The 21,415-nt window shown below is 33.3% G+C and overlaps 1 protein-coding gene, 2 long non-coding RNA genes and 1 pseudogene across 6 annotated transcripts; 2 read left to right on the top strand and 2 right to left on the bottom strand.

Moving 5' to 3' along the window:
- Positions 1 to 287: 287 nt before the first annotated feature.
- On the bottom strand, positions 288 to 3,532 carry LOC146943459 (putative plastid-lipid-associated protein 4, chloroplastic). The gene is made up of 6 exons (XM_085741729.1): positions 3,190 to 3,532; positions 2,950 to 3,063; positions 1,719 to 1,817; positions 1,312 to 1,386; positions 848 to 915; positions 288 to 637 (listed from the first exon to the last, which is right to left on the bottom strand). The coding sequence occupies exons 1-6, from the start codon at positions 3,505 to 3,507 to the stop codon at positions 565 to 567; spliced, it is 747 nt and encodes a 248-aa protein (XP_085597855.1). The 5' UTR covers positions 3,508 to 3,532; the 3' UTR covers positions 288 to 564.
- Positions 3,533 to 6,726: 3,194 nt separating this feature from the next.
- LOC146943458 (uncharacterized) lies at positions 6,727 to 14,880 on the top strand. Of its 2 annotated transcripts, XR_015025576.1 has the most exons (4): positions 6,727 to 7,450; positions 9,349 to 10,899; positions 12,798 to 13,685; positions 14,762 to 14,880. It is a non-coding gene; the product is annotated as an uncharacterized LOC146943458 (long non-coding RNA). The 2 variants fall into 2 exon arrangements; XR_015025575.1 differs by lacking the exon at positions 14,762 to 14,880 and having other exon boundaries at positions 12,798 to 13,784.
- LOC146943457 (F-box/LRR-repeat protein At4g14103-like) lies at positions 13,707 to 17,486 on the bottom strand (annotated as a pseudogene). The gene is made up of 3 exons (XR_015025574.1): positions 15,345 to 17,486; positions 14,969 to 15,106; positions 13,707 to 14,056 (listed from the first exon to the last, which is right to left on the bottom strand). The product of XR_015025574.1 is annotated as an F-box/LRR-repeat protein At4g14103-like (transcript).
- A 297-nt stretch (positions 17,487 to 17,783) lies between these two features.
- Positions 17,784 to 20,771, top strand: LOC146943456 (uncharacterized). 2 transcript variants are annotated; one of them, XR_015025573.1, is made up of 5 exons: positions 17,791 to 18,560; positions 18,743 to 18,803; positions 19,218 to 19,303; positions 19,704 to 19,878; positions 20,441 to 20,771. It is a non-coding gene; the product is annotated as an uncharacterized LOC146943456 (long non-coding RNA). The 2 variants fall into 2 exon arrangements; XR_015025572.1 differs by having other exon boundaries at positions 17,784 to 18,560; positions 19,218 to 19,878.
- Positions 20,772 to 21,415: the final 644 nt, after the last annotated feature.

The raw sequence follows: 21,415 nt of genomic DNA, 5'->3' as shown, positions 1-21,415 counted from the left end.
ATATATCTTTTTTTTTTTTTTTGACGGATTGAGATATATCTTATGTGTGCGTGAGTTTTTCAATCGTGTTTACCGCTTTGACTAAAAAAATAACATAGAGAGATACTTTGACAGAATACATCCATGTATTGCTGTGACTTAAATTAAAATTCAAGTTGAATATCTTAATGTACACTTGTGTGACTTTCAAAAGTATACATACTGACGTATTAAGAAGACAATATTTCAGCATTGGTTGCATAGGACGAAACAGATGAGGCAGACAGACATTCACAATCACGTGGCCCTTCTAGAAATGAATTTAAATTAAATAATTTAGGCAACAACAAAAAAATTGTTGGGTTATGGATACTTACTATGGCAAATGCTAACATGTTACATGTGCCCTAAGCATTTAACTAATTAAAACTGTTTTGCAAAATTTTAATATTTTCGTAAAAAAAATAAAACAGAGAGGTTTGAATTTGTTTATAAAGGAAAATGTAAGTTAAAGCCATCCACAACCAGCAGCAAAGTGTAAGTTGAAGCCATCCACAACCAGCAGCAAATCTTGAAGCACTCGCATCAAATAGGGACTCTATAGGATGGATCTACCATTTTCAAGATAAACAAGTTGCCTCTATTACCTCTTGATATTCTGTCAGGTTCAGGCAAAAGAAAGATATTCATACTCAATCAGCATGGAATTCAAACCCTGATCACTTATATGTGCATATATGTTATGTTTGACAAACTAGTATTTAACCATATACTGCTGATTTTGAAGTGCAAACCATGTTGAATTCCAGAAACAAATGAGCTGTGATCATGTGAGAAGGGACAATTAATTCTATTAGTACCAACTCACCTTAAATCTTCATCCAAATACGTAATTTCCAATTGACCACGACCACTCCCAGATGATTTTATAGGTATCTGTAATTAGCATTGTACACTTATTTGTCAGGAAAACATATTTTTCAGGGATTTGGACTGTATGCAGTCGCAAATCTCACACATTCACGCAGTCGGCATATTGATGGCAGATGGATTAAAGATCAGATAGTCCTGGTTCCAGACTTAATATTTTATAGCACAAGAAAAATAAAATCTACATGTTTTTTGTACTGTTAGATTTCAATACAACAGTCACCATTGTGTTAACTCCGCGAATGTGTTGATTTGTGATTAGATATAATCCAAATCCATTCTCCATGACACAAACCATGACGTAGCCAGTAATTAACAACTCAAATGCATGATCGTATGTTAAAAGACGATGACAAATAGGCTAAATATGAAAATTGAAAAGTTAATACTGGCAGTACATACCAAACTAGCAATTTTGAAGAAGTCAAACTTGACAGCTACCCTTCTTGAGTTAAGTGGCACTAAATTGGCAGTGGCCTGCAACAACAGTGAAAATTTACGGGCTACAGTACATTATGAATTTGATGAAGTTAGCATGTAGGAACTTATTATTGAAAAGCTTTAAAACGGTCTTCAACACATCATGTTACAACAAGACATTGTTACTTACATTTGCGTGGTCATGTTCATCTCAAAATCATATTAGCATAAGTTCCTATTGCGACACTAAAACCCGTCAACACCAAGGTTTCTTGAATTCTTCTATTGAACAGCTCATATCAAAGCAAGATTTTTATTTCCAATATTTCAACTACATGGATTTACACAATGTAAACAGATACTTAAACCAATGGGCAGAACTATTGTACCTGGTTGTAAAATGGCCAAGTTTCTATATTTTGAGCTCTCAATGTATCTGTATTAATTGCCTGGTAGATCTTTCCATTTGGTCGCAGGAATTTTGGTCTCTAGGACAGTTTACAATCAATTAATCATCACTTTACAAGGGCAAATGAATATAAATATAAAAACAACATCGCAAAATTGATCATGTTATAATGAAAGCAACAAAAAGAGAATTAGAACGTGCAATTCTTGTTTGAATCAAGATCAACTGATAAACTAATGTAAGTCAAGCAAAACTGTCTTGCTCATTATTGACAGGACTCAATCTATGCCCAACTCTAAATCATTAAATTTTCCATAAGTATGCTGGTAAGTCATCAAATTAGTTTCTGTCAATAAGAGTAACCAAAATAGACAATTTGACCCTTTTGACCACACAAAGGAGTAGTTTTATACTGAGAAAAAAAAAACTCAAGTCTCACAGTGATTTTGGCATAGATAGAGCTTATAAAGATGGGCAATCCACATCTGTTAGCCTAAAAGAACCCTGTTTGATTCCTGGGCTGGCTGTTATCACTTTTTATTCAAAAAAAAAAAAAAAAACATCTTGCAGGTCTATTTTACGAGATTGGGCTAAACCGAAAACTTAAGAGTCTGTTTTGTTATTAAAAGAAAAAATGTAAGTGGTCGGTCTACATTCAATATGGGAAGTACAGCTAATTGCCACATTTTGATGAGCATGTTAATTAAACTGCAAACAGATCAGTTATGACTTATGATACGTGCCAACTGAATCCATAATACATTTAAAATAGCTAAATCAACATTTTGGCACTCGAAATTGTAAGGGTCCAGCAATTTAATCTCTGAAATTTACAAAATAGCAAATTAGTCCTTAAATTAAAGAATATCATTTAATTTAATCTCTCCATCAAAAAAATCTTTAGTGAACATCCATCAAAATCGATAAAAGATATGGTACTAAATATCGACTTAAATAGTCTTTTGTTGCATCCAATATAAGCACATATGCTTTAAAATTGAGGTGCGAATTTTGAAGAAAAAAATACTAAATTCATTGATATTTTTCAATCCAAGGGACTAAATTGATAGGCACTTACAATTTCAAGGACTGAAATGTTTATTTACTCCATATAAAAGTCATAAATAAGAACCTATAATTGGAATTTGGATATCAGAGAAACTATATTGCATTAGGATCTGGAGTTATAAACCTCTACTCTAGAAACCAACCTGTGTTTGCAAAATTGATTGAGATGTTGTATATAAAAGCTCCCATTTTCCATTGAGCAAATCAGAGTTGAGAGGCTCCTTAACAGAGTTCATAGCCTCAAGTTTACTAGCAATCTAGACAAGATCCACATAAAATCAATCACAAACTAGGAAACAGAGTAATACAATAAAACAAAGCCACATAAACCTAAACTATTATGCATGTAACATGTTACTGTTTGTACTTTTAATAACTTTAACCTTGTCCACACGTTGTTGGTCCTCAGGAGTAGCTTCAGCACCACGTTCAAGTGGCTCAATTGTTTCATAGAGCTCAACTTTAAGGCTCTGAACATCCTTTCCTCTTCCTCCAGTTAGAAAACCTTGGAAGATTGAAACCAAGTTCCTCCATTTTGCAGAATCAGCAGCTACTGATGATGGTAATATGATGTTGGTGGTGTTGAATTTTGGTCGTGGGGGTGCAAAAGGAAGATTTGGTTGTGAAGGATGGGAATCAATTATACATTTGAATGGCAGAGTAGAAGTGGGAGTGGAGAGAACTGCTGAGAGATAAGTCATGCTTATGCACTAATTGCCTCTTGTTAACATTCTCTTGTAGGTAAAGTTATCTTTATAGATTGTTATAAGGTTTTGTTTAATGTGACCAAGCAAATTATAATTTAAGAATGACGCATATTGATCTAATCAAAGAAACACATTGTGTATGGTGGATATATGGATTTCATTCAAGATCTGAATTAATCATTATCTCTCGTCAAAATACGATAAAGTCATGAAACTCGCAAAAACTCAAAAGTTAACCAAATATTTTTCGTCTAATATATCTCTTGTTCACCAAAAGACTTTGTCTTGTTATACCGCAATTATATTAGTAAATAAAAATGTAGAAAATATATTTTTTAATTCCTCTAAATGTATAACTTTCATTTCTAGTCTCTTTACAAAAATTCTTCAAATTTTGGTCCCTGTAAATTTTCTATTATCAATTTTAGTCTTTGTTTTTTTATAAAAGTTCACATCGCATGTTTCAAATGACTTTTCTTAATTACATACAATTGTTAAAACCTTAAAATATTAACTTGATAACTTAATTGTTTAATTTTATAAAATAAAAAAACATAATTATTTAATCTTTAATTTAATAATTTAATTTTTAATTTAAATTATAAATAAATTAATAAATATTACATATTTTGATTTAAAATAATTGATTGATCTTAAACACAACCATCATTTCCTTTGTCCATAGAAGAGAGAATAAAGTATTATAAACAACATGTATGTAAATCAGCCAAACAAAACTCCATATTGTCACTAGAGGAACAATTCAGAAAGCATATATGCCAGTAGATGCTAAATCAATCAGGCGGCAGAATAAGCTGACATTCAACCCAACACTTAACCTTAATATGAAATGAAGCCTCTGGATGATGAATCTGGAACTTATAGATTGTCATAAATGGAGGTTCAAATCAAATATTTTGTGACTAGAAACTATATTGCCAACTTCTTATTGAAATTCAATCAATCTCTTAGTCAAAGGGAATTGGAACGTCTTATTGAAATTGTAAACACGTACTATTGTTTTACGATCGATAAAGACCAATGCATAATTTAGTACATATTGTGAATCATGACACTGATGCATAATTTAGTGGAGATAAACTTGTACTATAAAGTGAAATAGAACTATCAATTGATCAAAGAACAGGAGCCAAGTTTGTAGTGCTTGAGTACTTGTGGTCTTAAAATCTTAAAAATTGGAGTTATTAGATCTTTCTCCAAGTCAAAGGATATGTATTGCTTGTAGCATCTCAAAGCCTCTCAGTAAAGAAAATACCAATAATGTTGGCAGCCAGTAAGATCAGAATATTAGCATAACACTAGAAATCCATTAAAGTTGGCAGACTGAAATGTTTCTCAAATCATTCCAAAACTCACTGCAGTTGAAGGCAAATTAATACCATAAACTATAAAGTCTTTAAACTAGAAAGATAAAGCAATCTAGATGTTGTAAATTAGACACATCTAAAGTGAACTGAAACATAAAAAATGAATGGAGAAGTGGAAACCAGAGGAGCCACTCCACCAAGGTTAAAGGATTTAAGTCACATGTGGCAGACTAAACTATTTGGAAGGACAATCACATGGTAAATCCTCCGATGAGAATCAAAGCAAATGCAGTTTTTGCTGCTGACAAATAAGAAATCGGGAATATACCAAGACATATTTCAAATCTTTACCTACAAAATTAGGTTGGATGTAGAAACTAAACATAACAGCACATAGAGAGTATGCATTTTCCAAGCCGTTTATTACCCTATTATCCGTTGCAATTGACAAGTGACCAACTAGGGACATGTAAGTAAGTAAGTAAACATTGCCATATATGTCACATTTTTCAATTCTTTCTTCAATCAAAACTCAGGAGGCAAAATTAGAGCCAAATATGTACCATAATCGGTATAAAAATTAACATGTAGTCACATTTTTAGTAGAATCGAAAAAAATATTAGAGGCAAATATGTACCAGAATCGCTATAAAAATGAAGGCGTTTTGAGAACTTAATGAGGTCCAAACGAAGATTTTGAGTGAGCCTTGACACAAAACCAACAGATGTCGAGACATACAAGGGTTCTGCAGGTAAAGATGCTAATAGGCAATTTGGGTTAGCAGTGATCATCAAACGGAGTGCATATAATATCTAGATGGAGAAAAAGATACTGGAGTCTGCGTTGAACAACAAGATTGACCCATTTAGTGATATTGGGAAAGCCAAAGCGACTAACATGACGTTTTTGAAGGAATAGAATCTCAAGGTGGAATCTGTTGATGAAATGAGAGCCAGCGGGGTCACGAGAGGCCAAAGCGTAGTACAAAAACTCGTTAAAACAAAGAATAGATTGAATGGTATCAAGTTTGGTGGGGCGGGGTAGGCATAGTTAATTGTTGCTGCCTTTGTTTTAATGTTGTGGTTTTGTATCTGTTTTTGATGCTTAACTTTAGGGGTTTTTTATTGAGTTGGTGTGAGACGAGGGCTCGCTATATATGGCTCTTGTTTGTACTCTTTTTCCTCCTTTGCGGATATAGTGCGCCTTGTACTAACCTTGCTTAATAATATTTTCCGTTTCAAAAAAAAAAAAAAGTTTGATGGTGAAGTGGATATTCGGAACAGAAAGAGATGTTATTTGTCGATAATGGTCTCAAACTTAGAATAGATTGAATAAGGCTGGGAATGATTACTTCAGAGTGTTACTATTTGTTGATTATCTCTCAACTCATTGTTAACATTTGGCAGAGAACCAATGTGTCCCATTACTCACCAAAACCTTCTGCTTCTAGGACATCCCTCTGACAAAATTTTAAGGCTAATGATTCATATCTAAAAGTAATACATAACAAACTTTATTCCGTTTTCGTCTGACCTACACATATTATTCTAATTTCTAACTAACCTAGTTAATATTCCGTAACTCTGCCTTTCCACCCTGCAAAAACGTGATATTTAGTTTATTTTTTCAGTTAATAAATAAGCATTCAAATTCAATTGAAGGCTTCCTTCCAACACAGCTTGAGATTGTGAGTGGCCGTGGATATGATGATTGTTGTGTTGTGTGATCGTGAGTCATTACCTTATCTACCAATTAGATTTCGCTAGACTAATGAGGGTGTAATATCCCGTGTAATTTTAAATAAATTTTCGTATCAGTTACATGTCAGAACGGAAATAATTTTCAAAGGATTAATTATTTAGTGAGAAAATTGACGATATTTGGTAAGTTTCTCGTATTACTATTCCAACGGACATGAGAAATTAAATGGTTACGAATTAGCGGAGGATAATTGTGTCTTTTCCCTTGAAGGACAATTTGGTAATTTGGGACATAAGATTTTTTTTTAGAATTGGGTTATTTTTCTCCCACTTTCTCAAAGCTTCTAAAACATTCCAAAGAACATTTTCCTTCATTTTTTCTTCCTCCTCTCACGGTCTCCCTTCTTCTTCACTCTTAATCTTCAATTCATCATCCAAATTCTAACCAATCCAACATGTAACCTTGCCATTTCAATCTCCATGTAAATTAATCTCTATTTCAACCTTTGAATCTCCTTTCCCCTCATTTTCTTTCCCTTCACCGAACCACTCAACACCCCCACCATCTTGGGATTTTGTTCAAAGTTCAAGCTAAATTAATGTTTGCAAATGAATCCTTGGTGCTGAATATGTCATGTGTTAAAACTCTCTTTTCCTTTCTTGTACTCTCAGCCGAACTTTCTCTTTAGCTAGTGGGCCTTTTTGGTGTTTAGAAACAAGAGGAAGAGATTTTGGTTGAAGAAGGATGTTGGGGCTGGTGTTGCTTGGAGCTTCAGAAGGTTCTAAAATGCTTGAAAGGACTGAACCTAAAGATTAGAAGCGGAACAACATAGCACGGAAGAAATGAAAATTTGGCAGAAGCTTTAAGTTGAGCATAAGCTGTTTTAGGGAATTCAGATTTTGTTGAGGTGAGTTCCTTTTTGAATTAGTACTCACCTTGGGAATAGAATGTGAAATTGTGAGATAACCAATTGAATTGGTCTATATATTTATATGTCTTAGTGTCCTCTTTGATGTTAATATGCGTGTTCATATGTAGAAACTAATGTTGGAGGATATGTCTTAAGGAAAAACAACTCTGTTTTGCACGTTGCTAGTTTTATAAGCTTTGGAAGATTGAAAACTTAAATTATGCAGGTTGTTGGTTTTCCTTTAAAACCAAATTCTTACCATGTGAAATTGGCTACTGTGAGGCTAGAAACTTAAAATACTTGTTTTCTAATAATGTAATAAAAATGCTATATTATCCTCCAACGTAGGTACTAGCATATGAATGCTACATTGACATGAGAGTTATATTAAGAATGATTTATTTATGAATTATTAGAATAAGTTGACATAATTATAGCATGACTATTATGCTATATGAGTGGTACAATGGAAGTAGAATAAATATGAGTTAGTAGAATGACTATTTTGGAATTAGTTATCCTTATTAATGTATTCTAAAATATCTTTTATGTTAATAAGTTTGTTGATGTTAGTATAAATGTTGAAGGGAAATTAACAACGCAATTGATGCATATATACTTGTAGAAATGATTTGAAAAAAAAATGTGAAATGCAACATATGAGTAATATGCTCACATTGAATTATAGAAAGTCACAGAAAAATGGAAATGATGAGAAAAATTGAAATGAGTAACATGCTCATAGAAAAAGAAAGAAAGAAAATATGAAAAATCCGTTTGCTACAACGAGAGACAATGTAGCCTATGACGTACGGGTCATAGTAATCCGTTTGCTACAACGAGAGATAATGTAGCCTATGACGTACGGGTCATAGTAATCCGTTTGCTACAACGAGAGACAATGTAGCCTATGACGTACGGGTCATAGTAATCCGTTTGCTACAACGAGAGATAATGTAGCCTATGACGTACGGGTCATAGTAATCCGTTCGCCACAACGAAGAGATAATGTGGTATATTCCGTTCGCCACAACGAAGAGATAATGTGGTATATTTCCGTTCACCACAACGAAGAGATAATGTGGTATATTCCGTTCGCCACAACGAAGAGATAATGTGGTATATTTCCGTTCACCACAACGAAGAGATAATGTGGTATATTTCCGTTCACCACAACGAAGAGATAATGTGGTTTATGTACAAATAATGAAAAGAGATAAATGATGAGATAATTTATACTGAGTGGACAAATGAGATAATAATTTATATTGATGAGATAGTTTATATTGAGTTGTACCAAAGAGAAAATAATTTATATACTTTATTGATAGTAAATTCACATCGTGAGATGCGATGATAAAGTATACGAGAATGTGTCAAATTTCAGTAGCTGTGTACTTTAGATAGGTGTATCAATATGAAAATTATGTTGGAATGAATTAGCTACGAATCAATATTTTATGAGCGTTTTACTAATAATTGGAAATGTGGAATTTTAGTTATGGAATTCCGGCGTAGTTAGCCGAAACTAGTTGTTATCAGAAAAGGATCAGAGACATACCCAGATAAGTATGTCAAAGTATAAGCTATACCAGAATATGATATATTGGAGATATGTTTATGATTATTATGATTATGGTGATTATGGTGATTATGTTTATGATTAAAGTTATGAGTATGACTATATTTATTATATGATCAAAATAGTATTTCAAACAGCGATTTTAGTTATCCCTTGATCGCTCAGTTATGGATAATGAAATTGTATAAAACCAAAATGGGTTAAGTTTAGAAAAATATGGCGATCCTAGGTTCCCCGAGGTTGCCTACAACCTAGGAGAGATGGAACTCACTGAGACATCTTGTCTCATCCAAATCCCTTTTATTTATTTCAGATGTACAAGTTGTTATACGATAGGATGGCTCGTGATGAAGAAGCAGACATAGCTGGACCATATAAAGTACACGTCAGTGGTACTATTTCCGAGGTAACAGGTGAGAAATTCTATGATTTGTTCAGAGAGTATTTATTTATTGTAATTTTAATGTACCCGACGCCAAGTTTAACACACATGCTAGATATCCTAGGTGATTTCTAGTAGGGGTGTTTCAATTTGGTATCAGAGCAGGTCGATTCAGATCGTGCCTTGGGTCATTGGAATTCAATAAAAGTAGTGGGACTATTGGGTTCCAGATATTTATTCCAAATGTCATGTCTGGCTGAGCCTGATCAACTCAGACTAGTATATGACAGTTAGAACAAATGTCTGAGAGCTGGATAGGACCTTGGAGGAATGAAGCGTACGAAGAAGGAAAGACAGGATGTGAAGCTTATAATGAATTTTCTTAAGGAAGTATTCAACGCCAATGGTGGCTGGTACCTGTGCGGTAAGATTTTTTTCACAGGCATAAGGGGGAAGTCCAGTATAGTGACAAGTATCTGAGTGGAAAAAAAAAATGTAACAAGGGAAATCGATAAATTAGTAAGTCAGAAAGAATCAGTTCGTAATAGACATATGTTGGAATCTAAAGTTGAAAGTTGGAGAAATTATTTGTGATTATTAGCAAGTCAATCCTTAAATTTCGAGGACGAAATTTCTTTAAGGGGGGTAGATTGTAATATCCCGTGTAATTTTAAATAAATTTTCGTATCAGTTACATGTCAGAACGGAAATAATTTTCAAAGGATTAATTATTTAGTGAGAAAATCGACGATATTTGGTAAGTTTCTCGTATTACTATTCCAACGGACATGAGAAATTAAATGGTTACGAATTAGCGGAGGATAATTGTGTCTTTTCCCTTGAAGGACAATTTGGTAATTTGGGACATAAGATTTTTTTTTAGAATTGGGTTATTTTTCTCCCACTTTCTCAAAGCTTCTAAAACATTCCAAAGAACATTTTCCTTCATTTTTTCTTCCTCCTCTCACGGTCTCCCTTCTTCTTCACTCTTAATCTTCAATTCATCATCCAAATTCTAACCAATCCAACATGTAACCTTGCCATTTCAATCTCCATGTAAATTAATCTCTATTTCAACCTTTGAATCTCCTTTCCCCTCATTTTCTTTCCCTTCACCGAACCACTCAACACCCCCACCATCTTGGGATTTTGTTCAAAGTTCAAGCTAAATTAATGTTTGCAAATGAATCCTTGGTGCTGAATATGTCATGTGTTAAAACTCTCTTTTCCTTTCTTGTACTCTCAGCCGAACTTTCTCTTTAGCTAGTGGGCCTTTTTGGTGTTTAGAAACAAGAGGAAGAGATTTTGGTTGAAGAAGGATGTTGGGGCTGGTGTTGCTTGGAGCTTCAGAAGGTTCTAAAATGCTTGAAAGGACTGAACCTAAAGATTAGAAGCGGAACAACATAGCACGGAAGAAATGAAAATTTGGCAGAAGCTTTAAGTTGAGCATAAGCTGTTTTAGGGAATTCAGATTTTGTTGAGGTGAGTTCCTTTTTGAATTAGTACTCACCTTGGGAATAGAATGTGAAATTGTGAGATAACCAATTGAATTGGTCTATATATTTATATGTCTTAGTGTCCTCTTTGATGTTAATATGCGTGTTCATATGTAGAAACTAATGTTGGAGGATATGTCTTAAGGAAAAACAACTCTGTTTTGCACGTTGCTAGTTTTATAAGCTTTGGAAGATTGAAAACTTAAATTATGCAGGTTGTTGGTTTTCCTTTAAAACCAAATTCTTACCATGTGAAATTGGCTACTGTGAGGCTAGAAACTTAAAATACTTGTTTTCTAATAATGTAATAAAAATGCTATATTATCCTCCAACGTAGGTACTAGCATATGAATGCTACATTGACATGAGAGTTATATTAAGAATGATTTATTTATGAATTATTAGAATAAGTTGACATAATTATAGCATGACTATTATGCTATATGAGTGGTACAATGGAAGTAGAATAAATATGAGTTAGTAGAATGACTATTTTGGAATTAGTTATCCTTATTAATGTATTCTAAAATATCTTTTATGTTAATAAGTTTGTTGATGTTAGTATAAATGTTGAAGGGAAATTAACAACGCAATTGATGCATATATACTTGTAGAAATGATTTGAAAAAAAAATGTGAAATGCAACATATGAGTAATATGCTCACATTGAATTATAGAAAGTCACAGAAAAATGGAAATGATGAGAAAAATTGAAATGAGTAACATGCTCATAGAAAAAGAAAGAAAGAAAATATGAAAAATCCGTTTGCTACAACGAGAGACAATGTAGCCTATGACGTACGGGTCATAGTAATCCGTTTGCTACAACGAGAGATAATGTAGCCTATGACGTACGGGTCATAGTAATCCGTTTGCTACAACGAGAGACAATGTAGCCTATGACGTACGGGTCATAGTAATCCGTTTGCTACAACGAGAGATAATGTAGCCTATGACGTACGGGTCATAGTAATCCGTTCGCCACAACGAAGAGATAATGTGGTATATTCCGTTCGCCACAACGAAGAGATAATGTGGTATATTTCCGTTCACCACAACGAAGAGATAATGTGGTATATTCCGTTCGCCACAACGAAGAGATAATGTGGTATATTTCCGTTCACCACAACGAAGAGATAATGTGGTATATTTCCGTTCACCACAACGAAGAGATAATGTGGTTTATGTACAAATAATGAAAAGAGATAAATGATGAGATAATTTATACTGAGTGGACAAATGAGATAATAATTTATATTGATGAGATAGTTTATATTGAGTTGTACCAAAGAGAAAATAATTTATATACTTTATTGATAGTAAATTCACATCGTGAGATGCGATGATAAAGTATACGAGAATGTGTCAAATTTCAGTAGCTGTGTACTTTAGATAGGTGTATCAATATGAAAATTATGTTGGAATGAATTAGCTACGAATCAATATTTTATGAGCGTTTTACTAATAATTGGAAATGTGGAATTTTAGTTATGGAATTCCGGCGTAGTTAGCCGAAACTAGTTGTTATCAGAAAAGGATCAGAGACATACCCAGATAAGTATGTCAAAGTATAAGCTATACCAGAATATGATATATTGGAGATATGTTTATGATTATTATGATTATGGTGATTATGGTGATTATGTTTATGATTAAAGTTATGAGTATGACTATATTTATTATATGATCAAAATAGTATTTCAAACAGCGATTTTAGTTATCCCTTGATCGCTCAGTTATGGATAATGAAATTGTATAAAACCAAAATGGGTTAAGTTTAGAAAAATATGGCGATCCTAGGTTCCCCGAGGTTGCCTACAACCTAGGAGAGATGGAACTCACTGAGACATCTTGTCTCATCCAAATCCCTTTTATTTATTTCAGATGTACAAGTTGTTATACGATAGGATGGCTCGTGATGAAGAAGCAGACATAGCTGGACCATATAAAGTACACGTCAGTGGTACTATTTCCGAGGTAACAGGTGAGAAATTCTATGATTTGTTCAGAGAGTATTTATTTATTGTAATTTTAATGTACCCGACGCCAAGTTTAACACACATGCTAGATATCCTAGGTGATTTCTAGTAGGGGTGTTTCAGAGGGATCCTGTGATTGTATCATCAGGGCACACTTATTCTAGAATTTCAATTGCAGAGTTGATAGACTCTGGTCAACACACTTGTCTTGAGAGTGAACAAAGACTAATCCACAATGCTTTAATACCAAACTGTGTATTAAAGAGCCTTGTTCACCAATGGTGATAGGAAAATAATGTCTCAGTGAATGAGGCAACCACTAAAAACAACAGTAGCACCAAGAGGCACAAGAATGAGAATGCTATTTCTCGTTGGAAAATTGACAACTGGTTCAATTGATATCCAATGACAACAGGCATACGAGATTCGGTTACTAGAAACAACCGGAATGGGGTTATTCCATTTCTTGTAACACTTTTAACATCTAAAGATTCAAGAATCCACGAACATGTTTTGACTGCATTTTTCAAACTATCTATCTATAACAAGATTTTGATCATGGCAGCAAAAGCAGTTGACAATATATTTGAAGTACTTGAATCAGGAAAGACTATGGAAGCAAGCAAAAATATATAACTTATCTATGATAGGTGATTGTAAAGTGAAAATTGGAGTAAGTTCTAAAGCAATGTGTGCTCTAGTTGGCCTATTAAAAGAAGGTGCACATGAACCATTTGGTAAAATAGATGCTGCTACTGCATTGTTCAATCTTGTGGTTTATAATCCTAACAAGGTAAGTATTGTAAAAGCTATATTATTGAAATCTTACTCATGAAATTAAACATGTCGAAATTTGACAAGAGTGCAGAGGCAAATCCTATTCCATCTTCAATCTTTTTTTCAATGGTGTATTAAAGATATCTGGATGGTGTTTATACTATTAGCATAACACTAGAAATCTATGAAATTGGGCATTCCACTATATACATGGCGTTTCTAATCAGTGTAGAGCTCATATAAAATGTATTTTCTTGCCTAAACATTTTGACAAAAGTATTTAAAATCATCCACAAAATCACACTTCACTGCCAAATCCTCAAGAGTCGATCTTTCACCTTTCAAGTAACCACCAAGAAAGACTCAACTATTTCCAGAGGCCTAAAGCTGCATGCAAAATTAAAAAAAAAAAATGTTATATGTTAATTGAAATGCATAAATTCAACAACTTTTAAGTCAATTTTCCCATAAAAATTTGGCATCCAACACAAGACAATATTGTACTTGTTTGTCTAACTTAACAAATTGTTCTGTGAGTAAAGTAGAACCATCTTAAAGTTATTTGGACACTGCAAAATATATATATATAGGTGGACCATGGTACACCTTATAAGTGTCCTTGGTTACATATATATTAGATAAAAGTAAATGACCATTAATCATTGAGGGTGAGAACAATGTAGATATTAGCATTAGCCATTAGCTAATACCATAAATTACCAAATCGTTGTTACTAGAAAGATAAAACATGCTGGCAGTTGAAAAATAGAAACATCTAAAAGAACTGAAACAGTAAAATGGATGGCGAAGTAGGAAACCAGAGGAACCACTCCATCAAGGTCAAAAGATTTGATTCACACGTGGGAAAACAAACTATGTCAACAAAACCTATTATTCCTGATTATTCCTTGTGCAGCTTACTGCCTAGTAACCTAAGTCAACATAACCAAATCTTCAAAAAGATAATTTAAAATTAGATCTAACTTCTAAGTTTTCTATTTTCAGTGGCTGCCTTTCGCACTCGATTGTCATAGTTTGTAAATTTTGTGCATTTTTCAAAATATATTCTGCCAACAGAAGCTCATTTTGCAGGCCTAAGAAGTGCATAATATTGCAAGTTGTAAGGCACGATAAAAGGCATTGCGGAACAAATTTTGGTTCCCCCCAACTTTCTTCATCATCTTTTCCATCCCAGTTTTCCACGGTACATAGCTATTAATAGAAAACATAAAATTAAACAAAACATAAATGTGTGTTAACAAAATACAAACCAAATATGATTCTTAAACCTCAACAAACCTGACAAAGTTTGAGATTTTGAAGTTTAGGGTATAGGTGGAGCACAGGTATTGCCGTTTCCCAAAAATCGTGAATCTCCAAGTGTGTCAAATTACGAAAGATATAAATGTCATCAAAAGGACGCTGCAGCTGATTCACCTAAATTATGTACAAAGATGCACTATCAAATAACATTTCTGCTGTGTTTTCTATCACATTCCATGAATGTATTCTATTCAATTATGGTCAACGAAACAAGGACAGGGGACACAGCACTAACATATCTGGTAATCATTTGAAAAAAAAAAAATGGAATTATTGAACAAAAATTGTAATCACGTGTATCAGTGTCTGCGTATAATGAGGTAGAATGCATCATATTCATATTAAAACGGACCTCGTGATTTGTATACAGTTTTGAATCAATGCTGACAGACTCCGAATTAGAAAGTACTTTTGCTGGAAAATCACACCAAAATGACCTGATACGTGCTCTAGTCAATTTGGGAAAGCATAAGCTTTTATACTGTTGAATGGTAAGATTATCTCTCCCATCATAATAGAAGTCTACTATATCATAAGCTTGAAGATCTTCAAGAATTGGACATCCGGCTAAAAGCAAGACAAAATCTTTAATTTCAGAAAATTCAATGGATTGCAAATAAATGGATTTGAGTGATGGAAGTTGAATTTGATTTGAAGAAAACCCCTTCACACGGAAATAACAAAGACTGAGACTAACAAGGGTCCTGCAAGGGAATTGCATTCGAACATTGAGATCGAGATGAAGATGGCTGAGTTTGCTTTGAACAACAAGGTTGATCCATTTGGTGATATTAGGAAAGCCGAAACGAAAGGCAAGATTAGGGTTACCGAATTTAATGTCGAGAAGGAAACTGTTGATGGAATTTGAACCAGTGATGTCTCGAGAGACTAAAATGGAGTAAACGAACTCGTTAAAAAGAAGATTGGATTCAACGCTATCTGACATTGATATCGGGGAAGTGAAGATTGGGAACACGGTGCAATAGATGAATCCATCTCTTTGAAAGAATGCTTGTTGCAACTGATTCCTTCGTTGTGAGAAATGAGAGAATGTGAATCAGAACATCGTCTCGTAAATTGTTGATTCTCGTTCGCGCTCGTTCTGATCTTGAAAATCTCGTTCGCGCCATCTCTTCTTAACACAATTAGGTTTTTTACTTGTGGGAAGAGAGGAGGGAGAAGAGAGTGATGACGTGGCGGTGGAGAAGAAGTAATTACGAGGGGATTGATTTGCTTGGGAAATGAGACGTTGAGGGGTATTATGGGAAGTGCACTATGACTCTCTATTTGGATGATTTCAATCCGACAGCAGGGCCGGCCCTAGGCATAGGCTGGGAGTGCGACGGCCTAAGGCCCATGCCGGTAGGGGGTCCCTAAAAAAAATTATATAGGTGGGGGTGTATATAGTAAGAATTGAATTTTTGGGGGTTTGTATAGTAAAATATACCAACAGGCCCAAAAATTGTCATGAAAAGATGGGCTAAAATCTGTTATTGTTTTGGTCTTTTTTATACAATTTACTATATATACCCCATATAAAAAAACTTTCTATATACACCCTCCCAAAAAAAATTGGGCCCTTTATTTCTAATAATGTGCCAAGAAATTTTTTTATATTTTTTGGGGCTCTTTATTCCTAATAATGTGTCTTACTAATATTAAAAATATTTGTGATGTTTATTATCCAGAAAATTGGGAGAATCTTCATAACAAACAAATTATATTTTAGTTGAAAATAGGCCCACTAGAGAAACTAATCTTAATATTGCCTTTAAAGTATCAAAAATAAATTAATTATACCAATATAGTAATATAAACTTGGTACTTGTAGCATATAAAAAGAGGAATGATTTACTTATAGCATAGAAATGAGTTCTTGTATCTTAGATTACTCTAAAAAGTCTAACATTGATTTTTTTTTATCAAGTATTATTGTTGTTTTGCGTTTTACATTGGAGAATTTTGTATCCAAATGTCTAAAATTTAATTAATTACATGTTGATATGCTTTTATTTTTTTGGTGTTACTATGATTATATGTCAAAATTTCAGTGTCTACTATTCAGGTGTTAAAATTTCAGTCTACTTTGCAGTAGTTATTGTTCTCTAATTCTATGATATTTTGTTTAGTTTTAATTTATATGGATTATTTGATTTATTTGAAGATGTTGCCTAAAAAAAACTTTTATCTTGTACTGAAAAGCGAAGAAAAAAAAATGAAGCGCTGGTAAAATCATAACAAAAAACTAAAAAAGTTTATGATGTATTATGTAAGGGGCCATTTTTTCAAAAAATGCCTAAGGCCCCAAAAACGTTAGGAACGGCCCTGTCCGACAGAGCGAAATCAAACGGAATTGAATGGAGCATAGTGGAATGAACTATTAATATATGTTATGACGGGATTGAATAGAGTTCTCATCCCATTGTTTGTATAGTATACGAAGCGAAATCTATCTATATATAAAAGTTGTCCCAAGCTAATTTTGAAGCCCTAATTTTTCCAAAACCCTAATGGCTACAATTACTGTTTTACCCTAACTAAATCGTTAATCTATTTTATCTATAAAAGTTAACCCGAAAGCTTATTTTAGCCCTAATTTTAACCTAAACCCTAATGCTTAAATTTATTGTTTTAACCCTAATGCTTAATTCCAATTTGTTTAACCCTATTAACCCTAATTTTTCCAAAACCATAATGGCTACAATTACTGTTTTACCCTAACTAAACCGTTAATCTATTTATCTATAAAAGTTAACCCGAAAGCTTATTTTAGCCCTAATTTTAACCTGAACCCTAATGCTTTTATCTATAAAAGTTAACCCGAAAGCTTATTTTAGCCCTAATTTTAACCTAAACCCTAATGCTTAAATTTATTGTTTTAACCCTAATGCTTAATTCTAATTTGTTTAACCCTATTAACCCTAATTTTTCCAAAACCATAATGGCTACAATTACTGTTTTATCCTAACTAAATCGTTAATCTATTTATCTATAAAAGTTAACCCGAAAGCTTATTTTAGCCCTAATTTTAACCTGAACCCTAATGCTTGAATTTATTGTTTTAACCCTAATGCTTAATTCCAATTTGTTTAACCCTATTAACCCTATTTTTTTTGTTGAAACAAATCGGCCAGATCACACCTAATCTCCTACTAAACAGATAAACATAAAATAAAATAAAATAAAGAAATAACAAATCGCTCCTAATTTTCGTAAACAGATAAACAAATATAAAAATTGTTTCCTACTTATTCTTATGCATAGCAAAATCGCTCCTTTGCTTAACAAAATCTCTTATTTTCCTACCTTCTCTCATACCAATCACTCCTGATTTTCCTAAACAGATAAACAGATATCAAAATCGCTTCCTACCTATTCTCATGCAAAGCTAAATCGCTCCTTTGCCACATATGTGTCTTTTCCACTTTCATTGTTGTCTTTCTCCTCTCATCACTTCCCTTCGCCAATGCTCTCGGTTCCGACACCACCCTTGCCGTCAACTCCATCGCCACCGTCTATGACTTCAGATCATCACAGCAAACTCATAACATCAGTTGCTACCGCCACGGTCAGTTCTTTCTCTATCTCTCTCTCTACACGATATGTTGCCCTCACCATAGCCAACCCAATTGGCTTATGATTTCCCTCTTTTTTTCCCTTTAATGAAATGCGGTGTATATGTTTTTTTGGTAGATCTGAAATCACATCTTTTTTAATTTTTGGTTGACGTTATTTTTCATTGTTTCACAGCTGGTTGTTTTTGTTGAGATTAATGGTGGAACTGAAATTCCTTTCCGTCTCAGTAGAGAAGGTAGGTTTGGCCACTGCTATTGATTTTACATGGATTTCTTTTAGCATAATGTTTCTTCAATTTTTCAATTCCAACTCTTTAAATTGGGGATCCTTTGATTTTCTTTATCCCACAACAAGTTTGGCTGTTTTCATTTTTTTCTTTTGTTCTAAATTATCTCTCTTTTGTTCTCTATTTATGCGACTACACCACTTAGACTAGAAGTCTCTTCCTTCACAGATTTTGTACTGATAAAAAATCTAATGTGAATTTACTATGATATGACATTAATTTGATGTTAATTTGCTATGTCCATGACTAAGTCATATTTAGTTTCATTAATTTTCTTCTTATTTCTTGATTTTTTTAAGATGCTTCTTAGTTATTGAATTAGTTGTAAAGAATTGGACACTAATTATGTAGTGATTTTTTTAGATTCTTGGCAACGGATATGTATTTGGGAGATGGGAACATTGTGGCAGTGCTACAACAACCGGTAGGTGAGTACTGTAGGGAACCAGGTACTGAAGTTCTTTCCATTGAAACTACTCTTATTTAATTGTACATATGTTTAGTGCTCCAAGCTCCTAAAACACTATGATGATTCAACGGATTTGATATTTGGTATGATTGCTATCAACTATTACTAAATTCAATTGGATTAGTTTTTGTGTTAATACCTGCGGTGGATCTTATCATAAGATTTCGTGCATAGTTATAAAAAAGGAAGTTATTCTACATAATGCAGTTGTATATAAGTTTTATTGTTTATGTAATTATGTTAATTTTTTATTTATTTTTTCTATCTCATTGGAATGAAGCTTTAGTTGGTCTTATGTTGTTATGTTTCTATCCATTGAATAAACTCCTACACAATTTCCATTTCACTCGGTTTGTTGGGATAAACCTTTGATTAAGCAGGCTTCATTGTGACATGAAAGATTGTAAACTTCACTACTGTCTTCTAGAGGTAACCTAAGAATATAAAACTCTACTCTTGATATTAAGTGGGACAAGCAACTGGTTTTGTGGCCTTAGTGATTTTTCTGCTTGGAGTTTTGTGGTTGCCCATTAGCAGGTTCGCAGAATTGTTAAGGTCGGTTTTGTTTTCTTCAATTTGGTTTCAGATGTTATGGCACAATTATGTATTTTTTTTAGCTTTGCTACTCCAGTTTTGCATCTCTTTATGTTGAAGTCATTGTCGTAATACGAGAATGATGCTTGATTATATTTTGCTTTCTTTAGTCTTTAGATATACATTGATGAATAATTTGGAGGCTTATTACTTATCATGTTTTTTGGTTCCTGTAGGAATTTTGGAAGTTGTTTTGATGTATTTTACTTTTTCACATGCCCTGAGTTTTTCATGTCTCGATAGAGAAAAAATATATGATAATAGAGTATGTTGTTTTTACCCTGACATATCACAACCAAAACCTGGCATAATGTGGTCAACTAAAGCTATATTTGATGAGATGCTCTACATGTTTTCTTTAATCTTATTGTTTTTGACATGTTTTCTTATACAAAAAAGGGGAAGTCAAGTCATGATAGTTTGGTCATTTTGCCTTTGATTTAGCCTGTCTTCGAGTTGGAGTTGCTCTGTCTGAGTAGTGTGTTGTAGTTTTTGCAGTGTTGATATATGCATACTGTTTCAGGATTTTGGTTGCTGTATTGTATCTTCAGTGGGGAGTTGTTGTATCAATCAAGAGAGACGTAGCTAGCAGACTATCCATATCACTGTTTTTCAGCTTGCCGAATTCATTTAGACTGTTGTATTTTGTGATAGGTGCCTTATAACTGTGCAACTCATGCTTCTCTGTAGCAGAAGTTGCCTCTGTATAGTTTGCTGAGTATAAGTGATCAAGTTTCTTTCAATTGAGGCAAATAATGTGTCTTGATGAATTTTTTAGTGGCTTTGGTGTTATAACACTCTTTTTCCCACATTGTAATGGTGTAAGTCCGTGACCAACTTATTGGTGTTGAATACTTATGTAAACTATAGTGATAGTTATGCTGAAATATTCTAATACATTAATTTTACTAACTATATAAAGAACAACCATCAATTCTCCTAAAAAAGTCATATTGTTTTAAGCCAAGAGCACTCCCACATGATTTTTTTATAGTGAAGTGATGTCATCTTGGATCAGTGGCTTTCACACTCTTATAAGGGTTCTATTGTTGTCTGATGTATCAAATTATTTATTTTTTAACAGCAAGTGAAGTATCAATTTATTTCCAAGTTTTCAAAAACTACAGGTTTTGCATATTAGGTATGTTCCTAATCAATTGGCACACTTTTAGTAAAATTGAAAGAGAATAAAGAGTAAAATACAATTGTATTCCACTGAAGTGTGTTTATGTCACATTACTAATTCAATCTTAAAAATCATAAATCACTGATATTGAACAATGCATTAATAAGCTTCCTAGACACACTTTTGCGACAAGCTATTGTTTTTTTTGTTTTGAAACAACAAAATAAGCTATTGGATGTATAGAGAGTGAACAGAATTGGATCACAGAGGAAACAATCAAACATGTGGAGAACATTAATATGATTAAGTTGTGATCAAGTTGTCTAAAAAATATCAAGTAGTGATCACGTTCCTATTACCCCATCCAGCAAA

Source organism: Medicago sativa, chromosome 2 (assembly GCF_051527215.1).
Source record: "Medicago sativa cultivar Bolivia chromosome 2, Bolivia_mono, whole genome shotgun sequence".
Lineage (NCBI taxonomy): Eukaryota > Viridiplantae > Streptophyta > Magnoliopsida > Fabales > Fabaceae > Medicago > Medicago sativa.
The sequence above is the reverse complement of the archived record's forward strand: the minus strand, read 5'-3'. Positions and strand labels throughout refer to the sequence as shown.